Here is a 24,585-nt window from a genome sequence, read left to right as displayed (position 1 = left end):
AGGTGACATCCCTCAGTTGGGGATCCCCTACATGTTGCCTGCTCCTGGGCTCCTCTAGCCAGCGGCATGTTTTAACACTGGTCATGTCAGGGTTGCTTCCTTGATGGAAAGGTTGCTCTGCAGACCACACACTGTCAGGTAGGCCACTGCAGGCGGGGCTTCCTCCGTTGCTGCCTCCAACTGAGGCTAAAGCAGGAGGAGCAAGAGAGAGAAACACAAGCGTGGCACTTCATTTCAATCACTGCAATACAGCTTGATTTGCTCTTGTCTTTTTACCCTTTGGGCTGCTGCATCAAAGTGCTGGCCAGCCCATTTTCAGTATTCTCTGTCTCCTGTGCCAGCTGCTGTTTTCTGCTCCCTTTTCAAAGAATACCTCATCCATTCAATCTGGATGAAACCAAGCCTGTCTCCTGGAAATTATATTCATATACAGCTAATCTGCTTTCCCAATTAAGTTGTGGGAGTAATATAATCACTGGCTGTATAACTTTCAGTTTTTTTTGTGAATATAGCACTACATTTATTAGCAGCAGCTAGTCACCAGGACATAGTTGGGGTGGAAGGTGGACATAAAAGCTCTATCAAATTGGCGTTTTCTGGCACAGAGAATTATTTATTACTTGGCCTGTTAACTTGGCTTCATTGTCCCTAAACCAAGAGAGGCATTGTCACACCTTGTCCATCATCAAGGTTTAATTCTTCAACTGTACAAACTCCTTATGAAGTAGCATGAGTGTCATTCTGAGGGAGTTATTTGAACAGAAGAAGCTTAAAAAATAAATAAATTAATTAAAAAAGCTAATGACTGCAGAGTAAAATCAACACTGCCAATGTAATAGTGCTACATCAAAGTAATCCCTTCTGTAACATTATTAGACTCAGAACAGAACAACACCAGCTGCAGCAAATAGGATTCAGCAACTTGTTCAAGAAAACTTCATCTGTTTCCCTCTTAGAGTAGCGACACTAAAAACATTTAGCTGTGTTTTTTTTTTTTTTTTTTTTTTTTTTTCAGAAACAATGTCTACTGTTCCCACTAAAACCATTAACTCGATTTGATTTGGTTTACTTTTGTTGTGTAGTTGAATAAGTTCAAAATGCATTTGTTTGATTTTGGCAAAGTTCTCTTCTCTATTACAGTAAGGTAGAGTACTTGAGCAGTCCAATGACAGACACATTTAGTTTTTGTTGTGACCTACTGTGCTCATTGTATATACCCTGGTAGTTTGACATCTTGTTATACTATTATAAGAACACTGGTGCAAAAGTATTTCATTCAATTTCACTATATTGCAAAGGTATTTTAAGATGCAGGAACACAAACACAAAATCCAGTCTGATTAAATTCACCTTGTTTTTTTTTAAATTAAATTAATCAGAATTGTCTTTTCTATTGTCCTTTGTAAAACATTATGTCTGACTTACAGACTGTGCCTTTTCATCTTGGATTTATGCGTCAACCGTCATGAAATAAGGATAATGATTTTGGATTACTCATCAGGTCATGAGACCGAATGAACTTTGCCGCGATTTTTTGACACAAATCAATTCGGATTAGCGCTCTTCTTCCTAAATACTTAATGCATATGGCCCATGGGTTTTTTGAAAGTCATGTAAGGGAGGAGAGACAATTGAGCCCCAGCCTTTCCTTTCCTCCAGCTGTTCCTAGGAGGCTACCTTTGATTATAATTCATTGCTCTCTCTTTGTCTGTCCCCCATGTCATGTTTTGTCTTGAGTTCTAAATCTCATTCTAATCTCAAAAACATGCCTAACTATCCAGGTGGGAAATGATCCTGTAAGCACCAGAGGAGTAGGACCTTGACTTTGCCTCTTTTCATTCTTTTGTCTTTCTTGAAAAATGTTCAGTAAAATTTCTTGTCTTTTTTCTCTCTCTCTTTGCAGAAAGGATGGGCATTTTTTGACCTCTCTGGCAGATTTAATCAAAACATGTACCTTTGGAGTTCCTCTGGCATTTTTCAGTTCCTCTGATGAAATTTCTGTCTTTGTGCACACAGTACAACCCAGTACAACACAGCACACCATAAACCATGAAAACGCCTTGTGACATTGAGAGGTTAACATTTAATTCAGAAACAACTTTATTATTATAAAAGCTTAAAAGGCTCCTACAAGGCTGGAGCTTTATCAATGCCATTTTCTCTATCATGTAAATGCAATGGCATTCCAACAGCACAACAAGCCTGCTGATGATTTTAATAGCCTTAATTCACTTTTTTTACAGTTGTCTTCAAAGTAAGATATTCTCCCTCAAAACATCCACTTAAGACAAAGAAAGTTTAGTTCTCAGTGTCTCTGAGCTGTAGATGATTTTGTCTGTACTGGTGTTCTTTTATGAATCCAAGATTGGCTAACATATATATTTTCTATTAAGTTTAATTATGGAACCTGTCACTTTTTGTAATAAATATTAATTATATTCTCATATTCCCACATTTCCCTTTTAATGAGAAATATGTAATTACATTTAGAGTCCATCAACTAGCGGTCTGAGAATCAATCGCTGAACTTCTTCCTCTTATTCTCTCAAAATCTATCTTTCTAGACTTAAAAGATGACTTTAATAGTTTACTGCTTGCTTCTTCACAGAGGGCAGTCAGCTTGAATTCACAGGACAGTTACAATGGACTCCAGTGGTGACCCAGTTTTGCAGTTGAAAAAAATCTTGAAAAGATCTCAAACATCTATAGAAAGTTCTCAAACTACTCCCTCAGTATTATCAACTTCGCCTCTGTCCATCTATTTACTTTTTATGTTTCATGTCTCTACCAAGACATGACTAAATTCACTGCTACAGTTTCAGGTCTTACCCAATAACCTGTCAAGCACATTTGTTCATCACATTAGAGTGCTGAAATGCAACATATTTGCCAAAATTATGGTACTGCAGAGTCAAGAGTCCAGAGACCTTGCCATTTGGATTTTGTTGATCTGTTTGCCTTGATATTTATTAGGGTTGTGATGTTTTTCACAAAAGGTGCTACATGTAAGTTTTTGCTCTTGCTACATAGTCAGTGTTAGCATTAACAGCTGTTTACTCACCAGTCTTGAAGAAATGTTGTTTTAGTTCACCATCAAACTTCATTCCTTCACTCAAGAGCAACACGAGTGCCTCTATTTCTGGGCTATCATATCTGGGTTATCTTTTACTGACGTTAGCATGCTAACCAGCTAGCCATGGCCCGTCACGTCCAGTCTGCCCTCAGTCCAGCATGAGAGGATGAAGAAGTAGCGCTGCCCAGTGGACGTATTGTAACCTCTCGTCTTGCAAACGCAACAATGGCTAAAACTCTTGTTAAGTTACAGCTGTTAATACTACTGTTGGCTATGTAGTGTAGCAAAAACTTACATATAGTAACTTTAAGTACACAGATAACCTGACATTTTTTGTTGAATAAATACACGACAGAGTGTCTGTGAAAACCTCCACAGCCTTGAGGTTTACAGGTCATGCCAGATTGATGATGTTCAAACAGCAGCTGAAAGAGCTGTGAGGGATTTTATAAAGAGCTCAGGGGGTGACAGCTGAGTCGGGCTGACATGAACCTTGACCTTACACCTCTTTAGAATGTCAGCAAGCTCACACATGTGCACATGCTAACACAAACGGACGTACTAGGCCCAGTAACTCTTAAATACACATGGATGTGTGTGCACACACAAATCAAAGCTCTTTGTCTCCCTCTCTCACTGTGTCTGTCTCTCTTGCACACACAGACGCACACACACACACACACAGACAAGCAGTCTTTGAAGGCCATGGCAGTAGTCACTAATGTGTTGCAGGGTCCCAGTAAGTAGCTGCAAACTGTTTTCTTTCATCTTCGGGGGAATAGATGAGGAGATAGGACTGTGGGGATGGAAATCATGAGGCAACCAGACTGCCATCACATGAGCAACTCTTATCTCCAAAAAGCCAGGTTTTCAGGAACTCCCTTGTTTTCAGATGAACAGCAGCAGATTATTTATTTATTTATTTGTTTATTTCAGATTATTGACAGCAATAAAAACTTTGAAATCAATGATATTAAATGATATTAAAAAGGAATTTTGTTTTACAGTTTTGAGGCGAGGAGACAAGATAAGCCTGATTTACACAATACATAAATCTTTCTCTGTTTATTAGACCACTGAATAAACAAATAACTGCACAGCAAACCAAACAAGTGTTATGAAGAATTAAAATAGGCCTCTAAATTATTCTGAAGCAACACAAGTGTTAGTACCATTGTAAATAAACTCAGCTTAATTTAGAAATCAAATTTCAGCTCATTGACAAAGTGCAAAGTTATGCTGTTTGGAGTTCACCGTAACTTGTCAGATGCCAGGAAACATATAGATAAAATTCATGTTTACCCAGTAAGGGAATTGTTCTTCGTACGTAAATGCTATCAACCAATATAAGTAGCATCTCTTATTAAGTTATCAAAAAACTCATCATCCTTTGTTGCTTGTCAGTACTCACTCCAAACCAGACAAACACAAACACCCTGTCAGCAGTTGTAGTGTGTTTCATGCAGACATCAGTTAAGTGTCCTCAATCGATCATAAAACAACGTTATCTGACGTTCTTCATTTAGACTAATCTCTATTAAAATATTCTTCTCACACATGGATGGACAAAGCATTTTTACACAAATTTACTCACTCAGTCTGTTTCTCCCTCTCTCCCCTGATCTTACCATCAGCTTATCATCAGCCCAGTTTGCTTTTTTCATTTTAATTCTAAAAACATAATTTTCTCTCTGTCCCTTGCAGTCAAAAAGAGGATGCAGCAGCGCACTCCTAATTATTTAATTACATCAATATTGGTCACTGCTGGAATCGCAGCTGTAATTAAGTGTGATTTGAGGTTCTGGGAGTGTGCATGAATTAATAATGAGCTAATCAAAAAGCACTTGTGCTGATTGCCAAGACATTAACACCTAGAAAGAGAAAGGGAATTATCTGTTGTCTGTTTTTGGCTCAGGGAGCACATCTGCATCTCTCAGGGCTCCAGTGGTTTATTGTTTTTACATGAAATCCTGCAATTAACAAATTTTTGAAAGTCGAGAGTTTCATGGTCTTGTACAGCTCTTGAGGACAGTTTAAAATCTATTGTGTATTAGCAACAAGCAGCAAGATGGGAATCACTTTGCTGAAAGTTTTAGTTGCTCACGCGTACATGCTGCACACATACACACACTTAAATTGAAGTGTCATTTGTAAAGGTACAAGAGTATTTCTCGAGGGAAATTTGACTGGAGAGATCTGAAGAAAGCAATAGTGTGACATCTCTCTCAAAATGCCATTTTGCCTGCACAAGATCAGAAAACATGTTTATGTCCTGTTACAGGTAATGGTGAGAGTACGTCAACTCCGTCCAAACATGCTAAGATCAGTTTGGGCTGAGTGTGCAGTAGTATTTTGTTTTGATACTTCTTTAGACATAGTCATTTTGATAATTTGTTCCCTTGGATTTATACACTGTACCCCCAGATCACTTCATTTGTGTGCACAAATCACTCCACAGAAACAAACAGCACATAGACTTGCAAGACATGTGTGAGTCCAGTCCAGTGAAAAGTGCTGCCACTGCAGAGACTGAGACACAATGTAACATGCAGAAATGTTCTGTATGTACAATAAAGTCAGCTATAATGCTTCCAAAGTAATTCACTATATGTGTCAATTACTTTTTAAAAAGAAATGTTAAATACTGGAGTCACGACACAGCTATGGCATCAACATGTTTAACACAAGAAATGTTTCTTGACAAAGTGCTGTCAGGAGGAAAACAATGGAATATTTGGATGTGGCTTTCATGAAAGGCGACCACATCACTGAGTCATGAGGAAAAACAAAAGTTTGTGGACAGATTAACACTTCACACAAAGAAACTGACTAGAAAGCAGTTCTACAATGGAAAATAGAACAAATAACATTTGCAGAAATAATGGTTTGATAAAAACCTCCATGTATTTTTAATAACATTACCAGATCAGAGCATCATAAACAGGTTTTTTTTTTATTTGATCTCCTTAACCAAATGTATCTGAGCTTTGTGGTTCAGTAATAAAATTCTTCATAGCCTGGATGTTGCAAAAAAGTGGGACCACCCACTGACCAATGGTAGGGTAGCATACTCTGCTCGGCAGTAGAGGCAGATGGTGGGTGTCTAGCCTCCTCTTGCATGACAGAGCTGGATCTGTGAAATGGCTGTGGTATAACAGAGAATGTTGTTTGGCCATGACTCAGCAGTGCCTTCTTATGAGTCTGCCAGAAGTCTGCCAGTACAAACAGGATCCTTATTTTGGATTTACATTTATGTTTGGTCGGAGGAACCAAAATTAAAAAGATTAGCTTGTTGGTGTTTTCGAGTAAAATCCATGTAGGACCTTCTGCTTCAGTTTCTCTGGGATGCCCTGAATCCTCTTGTGTCTCCTCCTCTGAATTTAGTCCACCCCTGGCATATATAGGACTCCAAATTGCTAAATGTGCTAGAGCTGTCTTAGAAATTTATTTTACAAACAGAAAATACATTTTTTCTCAGCTTTTTGGAACTTGTATTGATGGTAAAAAAAAATAAAATAAATAAAAAAGCAGTCTGTAAATAATAGGTTTCAACAGGACCAGCCTTCTGTTCAGCATGTGTGGCAACAGGCATGACATGAGGGAGGCATATTCACAGACATGCCAGCTTCAAGCCCCAGACCTGCTGGGAAATTGTTGCTTTCTGCACCACTTCTCTTCTGAGTCTCTCAGTGACTATGTTCTTGACTTCTAATCTGCCACTGTAAATGAGTGAATTATTAACATCATGTTCATACATTTATACATCTATCTGCCCTTTTTAAAGCTTAATCAACACAGGAAAGTCAGTATTCATTCAAACTTTTAATTACCATCAAGTAGAAAGTACTGTCTCCAGTGTCATTAAGAAACCCTGTGGGGTAATCTGAAAGGGAATAGTTGAGATCTAGAGTACATTCAACAGGATAGCTTCTCAAAGTTTCACTCATCTACCAAGGATTTTAGTGCCTCTCCATTGTCCTGATGGTGCTTGTAGACACATTAAATTCAGATAGTGGTGTAGATGGTGTGTGATGGTGGAGTGTGCTGGATTAGTTTTGGGCTGAGGGCTGGAGATTTGACTGTGCTTTAAGATTCCCTTGAAGATGGCAAACAATTAAGTAAATTGCCTATGACCACTATTAGAGATGGCATATTCATTAGACATTAGACAACATCTCATGAGGTGTACCCTGTGTATAAACTTTCCTTCTAGAGGCACATGTTTAATAACACACTCTTGGACACAAAATGTGGTAGAAAACAACATTTGGTGTCCTAACTGGCAGAACGTCCACAGAAGAAATCTGTTGTGGTCTTGTCTCTGGTTCCTGTTTGCTTCCTACTAAGCTGTTATGAACAAATGGTATCTATCACTTTACCTTTTTCTCACTTAAATCAACAGTATGTAACTTCTGCTGTGCAGCAACAACAATGGCCTCTGCCCATATCGTACATTGTTTACTAGCTTCTAGTCTTATTCTCCCCAAAAAACTGAAAACTGTAATGAGAAACAACTTGGGAGCACACATCAGCTCATATGATGTGCCAAACGGTCTCTCAAGTGCCCATTCAGAGAATGCCACTTAGCCTTTGATTAGTTAAAAAAAGATACTTAGCATTACTACAGAGAGTTACTTGATGTGTTCAGTCTGAATTCCTACATCCCTGACTTGATGGGCTTGACTAGCAGGAGTTACATTCTTTTCATGTTACTTGCCTGCAAGTGTCTTTTTCTGTCACTATATTGTTGCCCACTCTCTCTCTGTGTGCTTGCTTTGTTAATTTCATTTTTAAAGCTGTTTTTCTATTCAGTATTCCCCTTATTTTATATACAAAATCTGCCTTCAAAACAGTTTGACCCTATGGCCTGCTTTCATTGAGCCCATTGAGTTTTATTGGCTTTCATGTTTAATTATCATGAAAGAAATAAGATGCATTGAACTATGTCATGGCATGACGAAGATAAAGCGTCCAGCTTCTAATCAAGAAATGAGCATTGCATTGATTTTCTTCATGCTTTGTTCTGTAATGTTTGTATCTTTAGACCATTACACAGATTGTAGTTATGTAAACAAATAAAACTACAAACAACATATATATATATTTTTATGATAAATGCTTAATACAGTCTTGCCTATGAGGTCACATGCTGACCACGCTGACAGGGATTTTCAATTTAATTTATTGTAGCCGCTGCACTTTGTTTTTCCTGCTAAATCCTACGATGTGAGTCAGTGCTTATGTGTGTATGGGTGTGTGTGTCTGTGTGTGTGTTGGGAAACAATTCAATTTGATGACTCTGATACATTCTCTCCTTGTCTGTCTGTCTGTCCGTCTGTCCATCTGTCTGCATGGATAAATTTCTTGATTCACTTTTGTTCCCACAGTGATGTTGCACCCATTGTACGGCACACAGTGCAGGGTCACAGAGAGCCATCTAGAGAATGAGATTGTCAGTGCTCATCCCCAAAACAACCTGCCAAACGACAAAAATCAAAAGTGATCTGCAAGGATTTATATTGTGGACAGTGTGTCTTGCAGTAGACGGATAGTGGATACGTGAACATGAGTGTGCCTGTGCATACATGTGCAAGCTCAGAACAGAAACACATGCATACTCTGTCTCATTTTCTCTATCTCAAAATAACACACAAATAAATCCTCCTACAAACACTCACATCTAGGTGTACCACCTGTGCCCCTCCTTTCCCTTGCTGCTCCTCTCTAATCCACTTGAATGTAGCTGGATATTAGATTAGAAAGTTATAGATGTGATTATTCGTCCCTGGGCACAGCCATCTATTCGCTGATTAAAACATGAACTGGGGGCCATTATGTAACTGCTTAAAGAGATTAAACCTAGTCACCCCCGTGGGGGCCTGCTCTCAGCTGTAATATACAATAGAGATAGCACAGGAGAAGGCATACATGACGGCATGTTAGTTACACCTCTACAGGTAGCAAGATAGAAGACAGAAGAGTGATGAAAGACTAATGTCAAGAGAAGTGAGTCGGGTAATGTGAGCTTGTTGCAAGTTTAACTCCAAGGAATTGAGTGTCTCTTTCAATATCTTCAATTAGTGAGCTGGAAGCCAGAATGTGATTAGCTCATATCTTGAAAAAGGATTTTCACAAAAACATAGAACAGGTTTTCAACATTAGCATAACTACAGTGTAATGCTCAACAAAATAGATTAATAATCTGTAGCTAGGCTTAAATGTGTTTAGAAGCCAAAAACTCTAATGATGGTGTTTTTATTTTATTTATTTATTTATTTGTTAGCAGGCCTGGAGCTACAGTTATGTTGCTCTTATGAGAGAAAACAAGTGAACACCATGCTCTACCCAAGGAAAACTGGACTGTTTGAATGATGAAAGTCAACAGTCAATGTTATCACTCACAATGAAACATTCATAAGCATCATGCTGGTTGCTGGCTGCTCGCTGTGAACCCTCTGCAGTTTGTGCTCAGAGCAGATCATTGGATTTTTTCTTTTCCAAAAGCATAATCAAATGAACAGCCCCTTTCCCCTGTAACAATTTATTTTTTGTCTATATCCACAACCAACACTTTTTTCTCCTTTACTATTAGCTGTCATGCAGAAACGTCTGATCACATATAATATTTCATTTTGTTGTATAACTAGTCATCAATATAGCCAACTCTCAACTGAGTTGTATTCTGATTTATTACAGTGTGCAAAGTTGTAAACCTCACTGTGAGGATGGAACTGCTGGGATGCTGCATGAAGTTATGTGGTTGAGCTGTGCTTGGTCAAGAACTCAAATGTTAACTGTTAATTGTTAACTGCTCCTAAAACCACAGCCGTGTCCCCCTGCTTCCAATATTTGTGCTATACAATGGCTAAATGTGCCGGACTGACTGGAGTTAATACTGATCCAATACTAATACTGATACTATCCAACAGGGATATGCATGTCGGTCCTTAAGCTGCTTGCAAACAAATTCCCTCCAACAATCAGGTTAGTGATTTTCCTGTTGCAGTACTACTAGTAGTTTACACATTAGCTACACTGGGGATTGTCTTTGACAACATGTTGTCCAACCCAGCTGAATGCAAAAGTGCTATTTCTGAATAGCCACGCTTGACAGTTGGGCTGACATAGAGAGGTGCAAAAGTAAACTTTGAAACTGGGATAATAGTGCACACTTTGCAGCATTCGTGGTGTTGCACTTAATTGTACATGTGAAAAGTGACAGTAGTAATTGTTTGAAGACTGAAAATAGAGATATTGAGATGTTCAAATCCAGTCTATTTTAAATAATCTATACACCTGGACAGTCACTGCATGAAGTGGTTGTGAGTATCAGATCGCTGCTTTCAGGAAAAATTACAGAAATTGTCTGACACAGTCCCCCTGTTCTGATAACAGAAAGGTGTAGGGGAGGTGGTTTCACATAAATACTTTGGCCATAATGTCGTCATCTAATGGATGTTTTAATATTCTGCAAACTATTTTGAAGCAAATAAGTACTTAATTATAGAATCAAGACATTGTGACTTTGAACATATCTGAAGGAATATATATGGGAAATATACTCACTCACCTTTTTGCCCAGAGTTAGATGAGAAGATCAAAGAAGATGAAGCTACAGGCAGCAGCTGGCTAACTTAGCTTGCATAACAATTGGAAAAGGGGGATCAGCTAGCAAGGCTGTGTCCCAATGTAACAGTCTGCCTTCCTGCACCCTGAAAGTTCACAAATGAACATGTTATATCGTGTTTGTTTAATCTGTACAGAGATTTTAAATGTAAAAACCACAAGTTATGGCTCTAACAGGGACTGTTCTGTCTCCAGCCTGACACCCTCACAATGACAACAAGACTCCACGGAGTCACTGCACCCAGACAGATATGAGTGTGCTATTGATGTGCTCATATAACTCTCAGAGAGAAAGTGAAGTATAGTCCCTAAAACAGCTAACTATTGCTTTTAAAACTATCTGTATTAAAGCTAATATCTATACTGAAAATAACTGTATGGCATTGGTGATTAGGTTACACACTGACATTAACATAATACACTAAAAACTGTAGACTATTGATATAAAACATTGCAAGAATTAGCCCCAAATTAGGTCTGTATGTAATAAAATATTTTTCTTTCACCCTTCTCTGGATTATCAAGGAGGCGATATCCTCTAATATCTTCTTCTTCACTGTCTGCTGTCTCCCTCTCTCATTATCGCTGTGTCTTTGATGCTATGGGTTACAGGCACAGACAACCAATGGGAAAATACATTCAACTTTCTACATACTGTATATCTATCTCTGTAATGATGATAAACATGAATAAAGTGATGTTGGATTGTCTTTGATGATCCTCACATTCAAAGAAAAGGGGAGATGGAGACAGTGTGACAAAGTCCTCCGGGAGCTTAGTTAAAAGAAGATCTGGTGGGCTCTGGGGCAGACAGGGTAACACACATCCACATACACACACATGCACACACACAGCAATCTTTATTCTTTAAGCTTAAGTGGAGGGGTTATTCAGTATTCACATCTACCATTCACAGTAGTGGAAATAACAATCCAAACCACAAAAAGTGAGGAGGAGGAACCAGGTTCACATTCAACATTTAAAATAACTGCTATAGTGGCCTGGCTTTTCCAAGAATATGAGGTTATATCCAGAATGTTCAGAGGGCCTGACCTATGAAAAGCCTGTTAAATCTGTTAAAATTATACTGGAACTGAGCAGCAGGGTAACAAAATATCCATTAGTCACTGTTCAGTGTTTCTTTTACTTTCAGCTCGACAAATATATGCAATATTGGTACTTTTACCAATCTGCTGTTGAGTAACAAGCAGCCATGCTAGCAGATCTGTGGAGATATACTTTTGCACAGTGCTGCTTTGAGCTAAATGCTCATGTCAAAACACAACATGCTCACTATGACATTGTTAACATACTGATGTTTAGTAAGTATAGTGTTTAGCTTGTCAGTTCTGGAAATGTCATTAATTGTACAGTTGGTATTTGATCACATGTTTTCACTTGATAATGCCACTAAATAAGATGTTACCAGATCATCATGGTTCATCCTCTGGGGATCTTGAATCTCTGCACAAATTTTCATGGCAGTCTGTCATTTCTGTCTGTTGAAATTTATCAGTCTAGACCAAGTCTGAGTGGTGGACTGAGCAACAGACTGACATTTCCAGTGTCCCTTTTTCTTTGGTTAGTCCCCCAAACACACTGTCAACAGAGACTATATCTTGAGAGAGATCTGGCTGAAAGTAGAAAGTCTGAGTTGAGTTGTGCTTGCAGTGGCCTTCAGAAGTGTATTTCGCACAATTTCTAACCTAACTTTAAAAAAAAAATAATCTGCCAAAACTGCCATGTAATACACTACCTAAATATCACATTTAAGTCATTGGCAGTGTATATAAAGTATATATGTGTTGTACTACCACATGGCACTGTGAAAATCCCATTGCCATTGACTGTTGCTAGTGTAAGTGCTGATCCATATCCAAGTGTGCCATATGTTTCTTGTGTTACTTATTGCTTTCCCATTCCCAATAAAGTGGCAGAATAAAAAGGCTTTTACAGGTCCCTGCGGGTAGCAGCTACTTCCAGTGGTAGTCACTGAGCTGTGGGGCTGCTGCGGTGACAAATGGCACCAAGCACATATTTTACTATTGCCATTTACAATGCATGATCCAGGCCGTGCTGCTCAAATGACTGTGCAGCAACACTGTTGAGAGTTATGTTAGCTGGAAAAGTGTGCGTGTATTTGTGTGCTGCAAACACACTTACAAATCCAAACTGAGCTTGTCTTGAGTTTATTCATTCATATTCAAATTAAGTGTTTATCTTTTTCATGAGTAATCAGAAATTTGAAGGTGACACTGGTTATACACAGCGGTAAAAGATAATTAAAAAAAGATGTTTAACATATTTGATTGTACCTTTGCAAAGATGATGTGTACAAACAGAGATTTAGACACACTACCACATGAATGTGTTGACATAAATATGTGGAAACAAACCTGTGGTCACCACATTTTAAGTGGCTGTGGTTACTACGTGATTTTCCATTTTTTAAAATGGAAACTTAATCATTGTTTTTGTAGTATACAGTCTGTATTGCCATGTTGTGGTGGCAGTGACAGACATATCCATGTAAAATGGCCAGCCTCTGGTATTTGTTACTGCAGTAAATATACAATAGCTGGGTGAATGACCTCCATGTAATCGTTGTTCACAGGGCACTGCTCACAAAGATGTGCATAATCAGTTATAAAATGTTTTCATATTGTTTGTATAACCCTCTGCAGTTATACAAGCCTACATCATTTTGGTTTTACCTTAGTGTACTTTGCCTGCAATGAAGTGAATGGACTCCTTTGTGGAGATACTGTAAACCGTTCACAGTACATCCTTTTGCAGATTCAGCGGACGTGGCCGTCAGGGGGCAGGCATCAGTCGGTGTGCTCTCGGAGAAACGTGGCTCCCTGGCTTTCCTCCACACCGGCAGCAATTAGGGCCGCACGCGCTCACTCACACGCGAGCAATAAACAGATAAATAATAAAATAAATCAGCAGATAAAGTCGCAAACAAGTCACTTGAAGACAGAAAAATCGAAGAAAGTAAAAGTTAAATATCTGTCTCCATCTTTTAAGTCTATACAAGAAAGTATGATGAGGCTGTAACAGGAGAGACTGCTCTTCATCCTGAAAGTGTCAAGCGACAATATCGACTCAGACGTACCATTAAAATGCTTGTTGATGTTTTTTTGCGTGAGATTTTATTTTCTTCCTGTTTTTGTGTGATTAAAGTACGAGAGAAAGAGGAAGAGCGAAGGAGACATAGAGAGTCTAGTATGGTAGCCAGAGGGCGGTGGCATTTCTCTCTCTCTCTCTCTCTCTGCGTAAACGGAGAGACTGGAGAGAAGGAGCGAGCGCACTGAGAGAGAAGCAGAGCTTAGTGGCGAGGCAGCAGTGCCGCTGACACGAGTGAAGGGGACCCCGTGGTTGTTTCCACCACCACCTCTCTCTCTCTCTCTCTCTCACTCACTCACTCACTCTGTTCTCGCAGCTTAACCTGCGCCTTTTCAGACGGACTTAGACATCGGGGACCAGAGGCTATACACACCTACCTACCTACCTTTTTGGTTTTGGACTCGTTTGATTAATCAGCATATCCTGTGGTGGAGCCGAGGGGGCGGTGGAGGGGGAGCACTCATTATCCCCCACCGTGGACCGAGGAGTTTTGTTGTGTGTTTATGTGTTTTACGCGTCACTCGTAATGGGGAAAAGTGGACAGAGAAGTGGAATAGGACACGGGGGCTGCAGCTTGGTGAGGATGTGCGCCGCGCCGGGGATCCTGCTTCTCCTGGTGCTCGTACATCCAGGAGTCGCCCAAGGTAAGGCGGGAGACTTTTTTTTTTTTTTTTTTTTTTTTCAAAAATGCACCTTAATTGTTTGAAAGCGATGGACCCTTCTCCTTCGTCCCTGACATGCGGTTGTGTGTTATTAGTGGCATGTCAGTTAGTAGGCGGAGAGGAAGAAGCACAGCTCCTGCTGAGGAGGTAACATATACTTTTTAAGCCGTATTTCCATTCAAACTGAGCTGGTGCTGATGAGTGGATGGTATACGACCAGTGTCTTTAAGACAGAATCTGCGCATTTCTTTGCCTGCTTTAACTGAGCTGTTCAAACTGAGGCAAAACTCGCAGCCCACGTTTCTACGCGAGAAACGACTAAGAAAGGCTGATTAATGTAGAAAAACTGGACATACCTGCGATTAAGTCAATAAGGGTGATTAATATGTAAGTATATGTGGTAACGAGAACCACTGAGAATCAGATAAATAAGACTGTGACTGCAAAAACTCCCGAGGAAACACAGAGGGCGGGGGAGACTTCAAATCCATGTCACAATCCAATATTCCAGTGATTTTTTTTCGTCAGGATTGTTTCCGTTTATAAATTGGTAAATCAAATCCGAGGTTGCAGTTAAATCAAGGTGGAAAAAAAAATCTGTGAAGGGCAAGAGACCTTGGGAGTCCACGATTAGGCGACTAATGTCTCATCGCAGAGCACTTCGCAGAAAATAGAGGCGACGCTTCACTACTCCGATTGGAAAATTGATCAGAAGTCACAAACACTCACAGCCGCCAGAAGCGTAGAGGCAATTACACAGAGCTCACAACAAAACCTGCAAACATCACGGTCGGACTTGATGTTGAAATGCCACAAGATCATGACCAGCTCTATGATAGAATCCAAAGGGAGCTCATCATGTGTGAGCACACACGAGTGTATTAAATACTACGCTGTTAAAATGATAAGATGCCGTGTGTTTGTACCAGTATTCGCACTGCACGCCCCAAGTGAAGCATAACAGGAATATTAAAGTGATATTTCTCAAGAGTGGCGTGCAGCCCCACGAGGGCTGGGTGTTTGTGGAGGATATGGTAGGTCACAGGACTGAATAAGCAGCCCTAACTTTCCACCATTTAGGACATTTTATTTTCATTTGTTAAGAGCTCTGTATGATTCATAGCGTAATAGGCTGCTCCCCGGAAATGCTGAAGGGAAAGACAGACAATTTACTCTCTTTCACACTCTCAGTGACCTTCTCTGGGAGAACTTGTGCCTTGTTAATGTTCATCCAAAAGCATTAATGGCCATCCCCTCTGTTGTTTTATCAAGCTGATTAATTCACCAAATTTTTCCTGTATGGCCTCAGTAACTTAAGTTTGACCTTATCATAGGCACTTATTGTGGATTTCATCCCTTATTAAATAGAATATTCTAATATCCTATCAGGATTCAGTGTTACTTCAATCTTTACGCTCCATTATACAACTAATATTCCACTTGAAAGCCTCTGAGGAGATACTGTAACTTGCCTAGTCTACAGCAGAATGTAGTCAGTAAATTGGTATCAACTTCACTGACTGGCCTAGGGTTTTTTTTTGTGCTGAATTTTGGAAGTAATTGGACATGATGCTGCTGCCACCTTTCTCTCGCTGCCTCGGGGAACAGCATTTCAGCAACACCCACCAATATTCATTATGACCGCTCTCTATTGGTTTACTGTTAAATCAATACATTGCAATTTAGGGACACGATTTGAGCAGGCTTTCACCTAACTCTGATAAATCGCACTTTGCCACCAACATGCGACTCAATTTGACTTTGGTAGAAAAATCTGATAATTGGAAAGAAAACTGTTGGTGCTTCTGAGGCAGATGAAACTCTTCAATCTTTGCACACTCTTGAAAAGTGCAGCTCATTCTTCTCTTTTTAAAGGTTTATATTTCTCCGGCTCTCCTCTCCCTCACGGTTTGCACTCGTCTGTTACGTTTGTGTCTGTTATTTCCCTGCTCCCGACAACTTGACTCATGTCTCTGAAGTTGCTTCTTTGCATATGAGAAGTCACTCCACTAGTTGTTCTATTGAATGGGCAAAACACACAAACACATTGACCTAACTGTGGGGGGAGTGGGTTGCTTTGTGTACATAGCTGATCCTCTCCATCCCTCAGTGCTGCATTCAATTCCCAGCCCATTCAGGTAGACAACTTCCTTAAAATAACAAACTCTTGTGTTTGTATGTGCATTTTGTCTTTGAATGGGAAACAGAAATCATCATTTTAACTGAATTATTCTGCTGCTGAGTTCTGCTCATGCATCATTGAGTGTCTTATGGTCAGTTGTTGCCTCCAGTTTAACTTCACTGTGGAATATGTGGTTTACTAAGACGAATAGCTGAATTTGTTTGCGAGGTCATGGCTAATGATGTTCAAGAAGTTGGTGTTTGTGGAAATGAATGCTGGTGCTGCTGAGGATTCAAATCTAATCATGAAAATTGATGAGGACCCACAGATATTCAGATTTTTTTTTTTTTTTTTTTTTTTTTTTTTTACAACCAACGCAAAATGGATTAATTCCAAGTCATTCTACTTCACATCCAGGTCTCTCCTAAGTATTTAATTATGAACCAGATTTTCTTTTTACATCTTAATCATTTACTCTGGCATGTAAACATTTTTCTGACAGCTTTTCAGAGCTATAGAGATTGTGATACACCATGGAAGTGTCTCTCGGGCACAGACACACACTCATGCACTCACTGCCATGTGCACATACAATGAGAGGTGAGTGTTAGCTGAGATCCTCTCATGCCAGCTTGAGTGCATGTGTCAGCCTTCCAGCTAAGCCCCACCCTCAAAGCCTTTGGGCCTATTAAAAAGCCATTAGCTAAGCCCCCTTACATTTGATCTGAAATGAACGGGTGTCAAGATTGCTCTACAAAGTCTGAAAAGTCCCCTTGTTTATTGTGATGACTAAGCTTCAGTATAGCCAGGTTCTGTAATTCAGCTGCTATAGGGTGTTAGTGTAAAACATTTGGTGTGTTTCTGCTTTACATGGCCCCTGCAGTCTCTGTCATTTCAGATTCCACAGTTTGGCTGTTGAGCTCTGGTTACAGAAGTTCATATTTCTCTGTGTTGTGTTTAGGGTCTGAATCGCACTTTTCTGTACATTTAACGCACACTTCTATGCTAGGTGCTTTCTAACTTTATTTATTTCTTGAATTACAGAGCTGATTTAAAACAACACAGTTTGAAACAAATATGTGGGTGTGTGTGTGTGTGCTTGTTTTGAAGCTTGTGTGTCAGTACAGGTGGGTGTCGGTGTGTAGGTGTATATTTGTGAACCTGGTGGTGTTGAGGTGTAAAGATGTACTGAAAGTCCTGCCGTGAGGTGTGTGTATGTGTGTGTGTGTGTCTATGAACTTGGCAGTTTGGGAATGTTCTCAGAGAACCCCTGTGGAGTGTGTGTGTTTCTGTGCGCACACGTGCGTGTGTGTATGCGCCAGCATGTCTATATGTGGGTGATTGTGTGATTTTGTACATGTGTGTGTGAACTTGGCATTCTAACCGTGTTCCAGTAGAGCTCGCATGGTGTTTCATTGCATGTGTGTGTGTGTGTGTGTGTGTGTGTGTGTGTGTGTGTGTGTGTGTGTGCGCGCACAGACTTGGCATTATGATATTGCCAGAGCTCCCATGCTGTCTCCCATTATGCTCTGATCCTGTCCCATGGTGCACTGCAACCATCCAGGGTTCAGTGCTTGCAGGGGGACAGCTGGGAATTATTGCAAACTAAATAGGCCAACTTGATTGGCTGCGCTACTCCAGCCAGCACAATCCGATTGGCCGAGCAGGTTTTATGTGGTAAATTTGATGCTTTTTCTGTATCAGAGCGAGAGAGAGGGAAATAGAAGGAGTGAGTGAGGGAACGGATGAATGGATGAGGAAGGGAGAGATCTCTCTGGGTGGTTTGTACCAGCTTTGATCACTCCACTAGGACTTGACAAGCTGACTGACTGCCACACACACACACGCACTCACACACTCACACACTGAACACACACACACACACACACACAGCAAGATATTTCTGCGGTCAAACAATGCTGCATTCTGTCTGCATTGTGTGTGTGTGTGTGTGTATATGTGAGCGTACTAATGCGTGGATGTGTGTGTGCTCGGACGGGTGTTCACGGGGGTGTGTGAAAGGAAGTCTTTGACTGTGTCTGGGGTTGTTTTGTGTAGAAGACCCTCCTGCTGCTAGCAGCAGCATAGTGATGGCAGATCTCCCTCGCCCTCTTTGCCTTTTTTGTTTTTTTTTATCCCTGCTTACTCATCCGTACATTTCATAGACTCTTACTTTAAGTGCGACCAGTGATGACACATTTTTCCTCCCACCTTTTCTATCATATTTATCTGCAGCGTTTTCAGTTTGTGGTCTGTGTTAGCTGCTCAGTGGTTGTTACTGATATTTTTTTTCTCTTCTCCCCTTTGGCCTTGCACGTTCATCCATTCACCCGATAGATTTTATGTTGGGCTGTGAAAATGCTGGACCTCGTCTGTCCACCTACAGTTCTGTGCATTTTATGTACGGTGTACTTGGAACATAGCAATTACAGCTCGGCCTATTTCAAGAATCAAGAGCCTGAACGTGGGTTGTTTGTGTAGCGGCACAGAACTTTTGCAGGCGTGTTTTTCTTTGAGGGAAACAGAAATGAAATTCGGGTTTTTGAAGACGTGTGGTTTTCAAAAGGCTGTGTCGACAAACTGCGTCACAGCACTTGCACCATTTACTATCTCTCACTCTCCGCAGGGGAAAACCCAGGATGGAACATAAGAATGCGTCCCTGTGTGTGTGTGTGTGTGTGTGTGTCTGGCTATGCGTGTTGGGTTGCGCGTTTGTGCCTGTGAGTGTGTGCGTGTTTACTAGAGAGACAGGCTGAGCTGGAGAAAAGAGGAAAAAGAGAAAGGAGAAGCTAAATGTTCTGAAACTGATTCCCAGCGTCTCCTGCTGTTAGGCCTAATTCCTTCTAGAGTTTCATGTAAAGATCTGGAATTATGAATTTTTCATGGCCTGCGAAACCGAAGGCCTCATTTGGGGCTCTCATTTCCAGGCTTTTTGTTTTAGTTAGTTGTGTGTGCGTGTGTCTGTGTGGGGCGGGTGTCCTGAGAGGAAGCCGTTTGTTCCCAATCAATGGCCTACTATATAGTTCCCACTGGTCCCATGCAGTCCTGCACTGCAAAAAATCATACACCAATTTCAGCATTTTTATTACAGATTTAGATGTCCACTTTCTTCACTATCTTCAAATATAGATTACTGTGCTGTACTGTGGGATAGAACACATCTAGAAACACTATGGAATATTGCATTAAAAAAATATCACACTATCATGGAGTAAATACAGTTCTTATTTATTTTCCTTTGCCACTGCAGTTCACATAAAATATCCAACAAATGAGTTGTTGAAGTAGAAATCTATGATAAATTCTCTTGTTGTCATTTTTTACAGTGAACAGCAAGGAGACACTGGTCATCTTTGATTCCCATAATAAACAGTTGGACTCTCGCTGCCACTGAGTGCCAGGCCACAGATTTCTCGACTGTTGTCCATCGTCTCAATTCCTCTCTGCTGTCGTTTGTCCCCATTTCTCTCTGTTGACTCTATCTCTCATTTCCCCCCGTCCTGCTTTCGTCTTCCTCTCTTTCCCATCTGCCACCTCTGACATTCTGTTTGCCTTGCTTGCTTTTTAGCTCCCTTTTATTATTCTCTTCCTCTGCTCCTGTCTCTCACCACTCTCTTTCTCTAGTTAGATTTACACTGTTTAATTAGAGTGTGGCCCAAACAGTGGACATATTGTTGTGCTTCTGAACGGAGCCCACGAGCAGCAGGACATTTCGTGTTTGTGTGTGTGTGTGTGTGTGTGTGTGGTCACTGAAACTCATCAGTCAGCCAGAGGGAGGGAGAGAGAGTTTGCCTACACATTCACGCACGCATGCACGCACACACACACACGCATGGGTCCAATACAGATAGATGGAACTGAGAGGGAAGGAAAGAAACAGGTAGAGAAATGGAGCTCCACACCATGCCAGCTGCTCTCCATTGAAATCTCACCCTGGATCTCTTTGTTTTAAGGCCTTGCCTCTATCCACAGCCGGCAGCTTAGGCTTTTCATGGTCTATATATTCTTTTTATTTGATACCGTAAAACCTCCAGTAAATAGCCAAGGCTGGTTTATTTGCTTCAAAAACAACGAGCAGCACACTGCGCTTATTGGAGACAAGCGATTACTGGAGACACTTTTTTTTTTCACTCTCTCCCTCTGTGTGAAGAGACCCAACTTCTGCCTCTTCAGCTTAATCCCCCCGTCCCTTCCCGTGTCCGTCTCTGACACTTTGTTTGGATTCGTGCCAAAGCACCAATCTGCTGCGTCTCTAGATTTTTTGCTCATGGCGCTCATATTAAAGACGGGCTGCAGATTTTGGGGGGACCTATGTATCGTTTTTACAGTATTACTGCAGATTTCTGCAGTGCTAAAACCTCATGAGCCGCAGCGTTGCACAGGTGTCGCTCCTTAAACACACACGAACGCACAAAAAGCACAAAAGTTTCTACGTACATGTGCTCTGTTTGAAAGAACAATTCCTCGAGGGTTGACACACGACCAGCAGATGGGTGCTGGGTGTTTTGGCTGAGTGGCATGTTTGTGTGTTGGAGCAAGAGAGTCTTATTTGTGTCACCATGAATATGTAATTAAGCTGCCATTGAGAAAAGACGACGTGCTGCGACAGGGGGTCCACGAGGCTTGGACCCGGGTCTTTTTTGTTTCCATGCAAAGCTTGTTATGCCCATTGTCCTGTATTGAGAGTGAGAGAAACAGGAGGAGAAGGGAAGGAGGGACAAGCTCAGGAGAAGAAACACAGGGAGAGAGAGAAATGGAGAAGTAGTCAAAGAGTGAAGTGGCGGAGAAGAGGAAGAGAAAAAATGAGAAGAGAAGGTGGTGTTTTTTCCTTCTTCTTGGAGAACTTGACATTCATGCTCCTCTTTGATAGGAAACAAAGCTGAACTGTAAAAGCCCATACAACTCCTGGTGTGGAGAGGGGATTGGGGAGAGGAGGAGGAGGAGTAGGAGGAGGAGGAGGAGAGCACAAACGAGTGAGCGGGCTGAGCGGCACTGGGAAGCCGCATGAAGGATTAGTCTTTCTCTTCTTCGTATCTTTCGCCACTACATTCTCTCCTCCTTTGTTACGCTCTTTTTTCCCCTCTCCCCCCCATCTCTGCCAGTTTTCCCTCTCCCTTTCACTCCTCCTTGCTCCCTCAACCCACCCCTCCCTCTCTCACCCCAACAGTAACTCTTTTCTTTTCCCCACTCTCTCCGTCTCTGTTCCAAACTGTCTGGTAATCTAGTGGTCCATCTGAAGGAATATGCAAAAAACCTGAAACCATAATTACTATAATCACCACTGTAACTTTTTACCTCCTAGGCTTACGTCTGCACTTTGCACACATGCATGTGCGCACACACACAAACACACAAGAGTCATGCCTAGTTTGAAAGAGTACATTGTAATTCTGTAGGATGCCGTGAAAAAAGGGGATTTAGCATGTGTTGTAAAAAGGTTTTTGGTTGCCTGTTCTCGTGTTGTAGACATGATGTAATTTACTGTACTGTACCCTGTGTAGGCTTAGGGAAAACAAGGGCATAAGACACACACACACACACACACTAAGACAAGCAAAGAATGCACAAAAATGGCACAAACCCTGTACAGTTCAGTTATAATTTATTGTGTATGATCAGTACAAAGGCGCATGCGCATGCGCACACACACACACACACTCCGTACAATAGACATACTAATGGTACAACAAGTCCATTTACTTATTTTGGCTCCACACCAACTGTAATAAGCAACCCAATATATTTTACTCCGTGGGTGACAAGATTACGTGTAAGCAGTTTGCTTTGATTCATTTGAACACAGCATTCTAAGTGGCTAATGAATATGGGCAGTACTTTGCTGAGAAGGCATGTTTTGTGTATCCATTGTGTGTGTGTGTGTGTGTGCGTGGGGATGAAATATCACATTACTATTTTCCAGAATTATCCATGCTCACAGTGTTTTTTTTTTATTTTTCTCCCCCAGAGGAGAACAGGTAGGAAGGTAATGTAGGTGTAGAGAGGAGAGAAAGGAGAGAGAATAATGACTCTCCACTGTAAAAATCTTGCTTCTTGAAATCTTTTGTTCTCCAGGAATAAGAAGTGATCGTATAGAGGTGAAAGAGACATGGAAATCAGAAAAACCTGGCAGGTCAGTGTTGCACGAGTGGGATGGAGAGAGATATAGTGACTTGGATATGGGGACATCAGGCCGTGGTAGTGAGATAGGGAAAGACTGCAGGGTTAGTAATTAATCACAGTTCTCAGAGAGAGGGAGGAGATTTGATGAACAAAACGGTGAAAAAGGGGATGGCTGAATAATTTCACCCCGCTTCAATTAACAGTCACACACAGGCTTATGGTGTCTGCATCACCCTCACTTAAAAACTGGACAGTTTTAAGGTTTTGGTAAGAATTTAGATCAGGTTAAGAGTTTTACTTGTGCCTCTAGAGGTCAGGAGTGAGATTACTCTAAATGAGCAGATTGTGTTCAGGAGAGCAAGTGTCTCTGAGTCAGATAATGAGGACAAAAGACAGAAATGTCAGTGCCGTGCAGTACTTAGCTGTTTTTCAATCAAATATCAAAGAAACAGAAAAGAGAGAGATACAGGAAGATACAGTAGCTGTGTGGTGAGCTGCTGGTACGCAGCACTGCTCTCTGGAATTCATTGTGTGTTTGCCTGTGATTGAGTAAGACATACAGAAGCCCTGTCCTTTTGTATATCCTTATACAAAAGGACAGCCTAGCTGCCTATTATACTGCCCAAGGCTAAAGCAGTGTTAAAACTGAACTGTTAAAAGTGTATAGTCCAAGTTGATTTTTCTTCTGAACTAAAGACAGAGTTAGCTGGCCTAAGATGAAAACAGTTTGCAGAATTAGCTTGTTAACTGTCTGCATCTGTTCACTGCTATGCTGAGTCAAAGTTACCAGTTCTATAGAATGTTTTCTTCTTTTTTTTTTTTTTTTGCTTGATGTAAAATGAATGAGCTTGTTCTCTGAGTGTGGTTTCCTTTGTGCCCATAAGTTTCTGTGTGAAAACATAAAGTGAATTTATTCATCACTTGTTGCCTTGTCAGACTGCACAGAACAGACTGAGCATTGTTTTCCCACAGGTTATATATTATATATTATGATGTTTTTGCGTTTCATACCTTGTGTTTTTATTGCATGTCTTTTGAATGTCTGTGCATTTGTTTGGTGTGCGGAGCTTGTTATGCAGGTTTTCCTACAGGGAAATCACTTTAATATTGAGTGAAATGAGAAAGGTGCAGTATGAATAAAAACATGACGGGTCAGAGGGGGAACGCACACAAACTTTGGACACTGGACTTTTGAAGAACAATCCTACTTCATGTGCACAGCAGATGCTTTACAATACAGAAATGCTGACCACATGGATAGACATGATTAATGAAAACATGAAATACATATTTAAAAAAAAATCTTCATTCAGTGGCAAATCACATAATTCCTATTTATTTTTATTTTTTTGTATTTGACACATTTGGATAAGAATCAAATGAAAATCAGATTAAAATGTATAATCCAATTTTGATTATGGCAGATTTTCATAAGGTAATAGTTAAATAAAAAAAAAAAAGTTAAAGCCCTGAAAGCCTTTATTATGTGACTTTAAAAAATCCAAAGATCCAGCTTTAATAGGCAATGAGTCAGGTGCTGGTGGAGATAATCAGATATTACTTTTTGGGAAAGACTGTTTCCAAAGAGGCTTAAAGTAAATGGGGGTGATGATGGGGTCAATGGATGAAAGCTTTAGTTGTTTTGGATGATTGAGAGATTTAAGATCTCTCCTACAGTGTCTCACCAACCTCAGAGTGAAAGTCAGTTTTTATTATGGGTGCTCAACATTGTGACTCAGCAGTGCAGCTATAAAAGTACAGACCTACTGACTTGTTTTGTGCTGTTGTTTATAGCATGTTTCAACCATGCTTTGTTTTCATTGATTCTCTCCCACACAGACTGTGTGTGTGTG

At 40.6% G+C, this 24,585-nt stretch overlaps 1 protein-coding gene across 2 annotated transcripts in view; it reads left to right on the top strand.

Annotated features, from left to right (window-relative positions):
* The first annotated feature begins 13,959 nt into the window (after positions 1–13,959).
* Positions 13,960–24,585, top strand: part of unc5ca (unc-5 netrin receptor Ca) — a 180,027-nt gene continuing 169,401 nt past the window's right edge. For both annotated transcript variants that reach the window (XM_018668848.2, XM_018668847.2), the window contains exon 1: positions 13,960–14,472. In XM_018668848.2, the coding sequence (XP_018524364.1) occupies positions 14,355–14,472 (118 nt within the window). In that variant the 5' untranslated portion in view covers positions 13,960–14,354. The remainder of the gene's footprint in view (positions 14,473–24,585) is intronic.

Source organism: Lates calcarifer, linkage group LG13 (genome assembly GCF_001640805.2).
Source record: "Lates calcarifer isolate ASB-BC8 linkage group LG13, TLL_Latcal_v3, whole genome shotgun sequence".
NCBI lineage: Eukaryota > Metazoa > Chordata > Actinopteri > Centropomidae > Lates > Lates calcarifer.
Note: the sequence above shows the minus strand (reverse complement) of the source record. Positions and strands in the feature narration are given on the sequence as shown.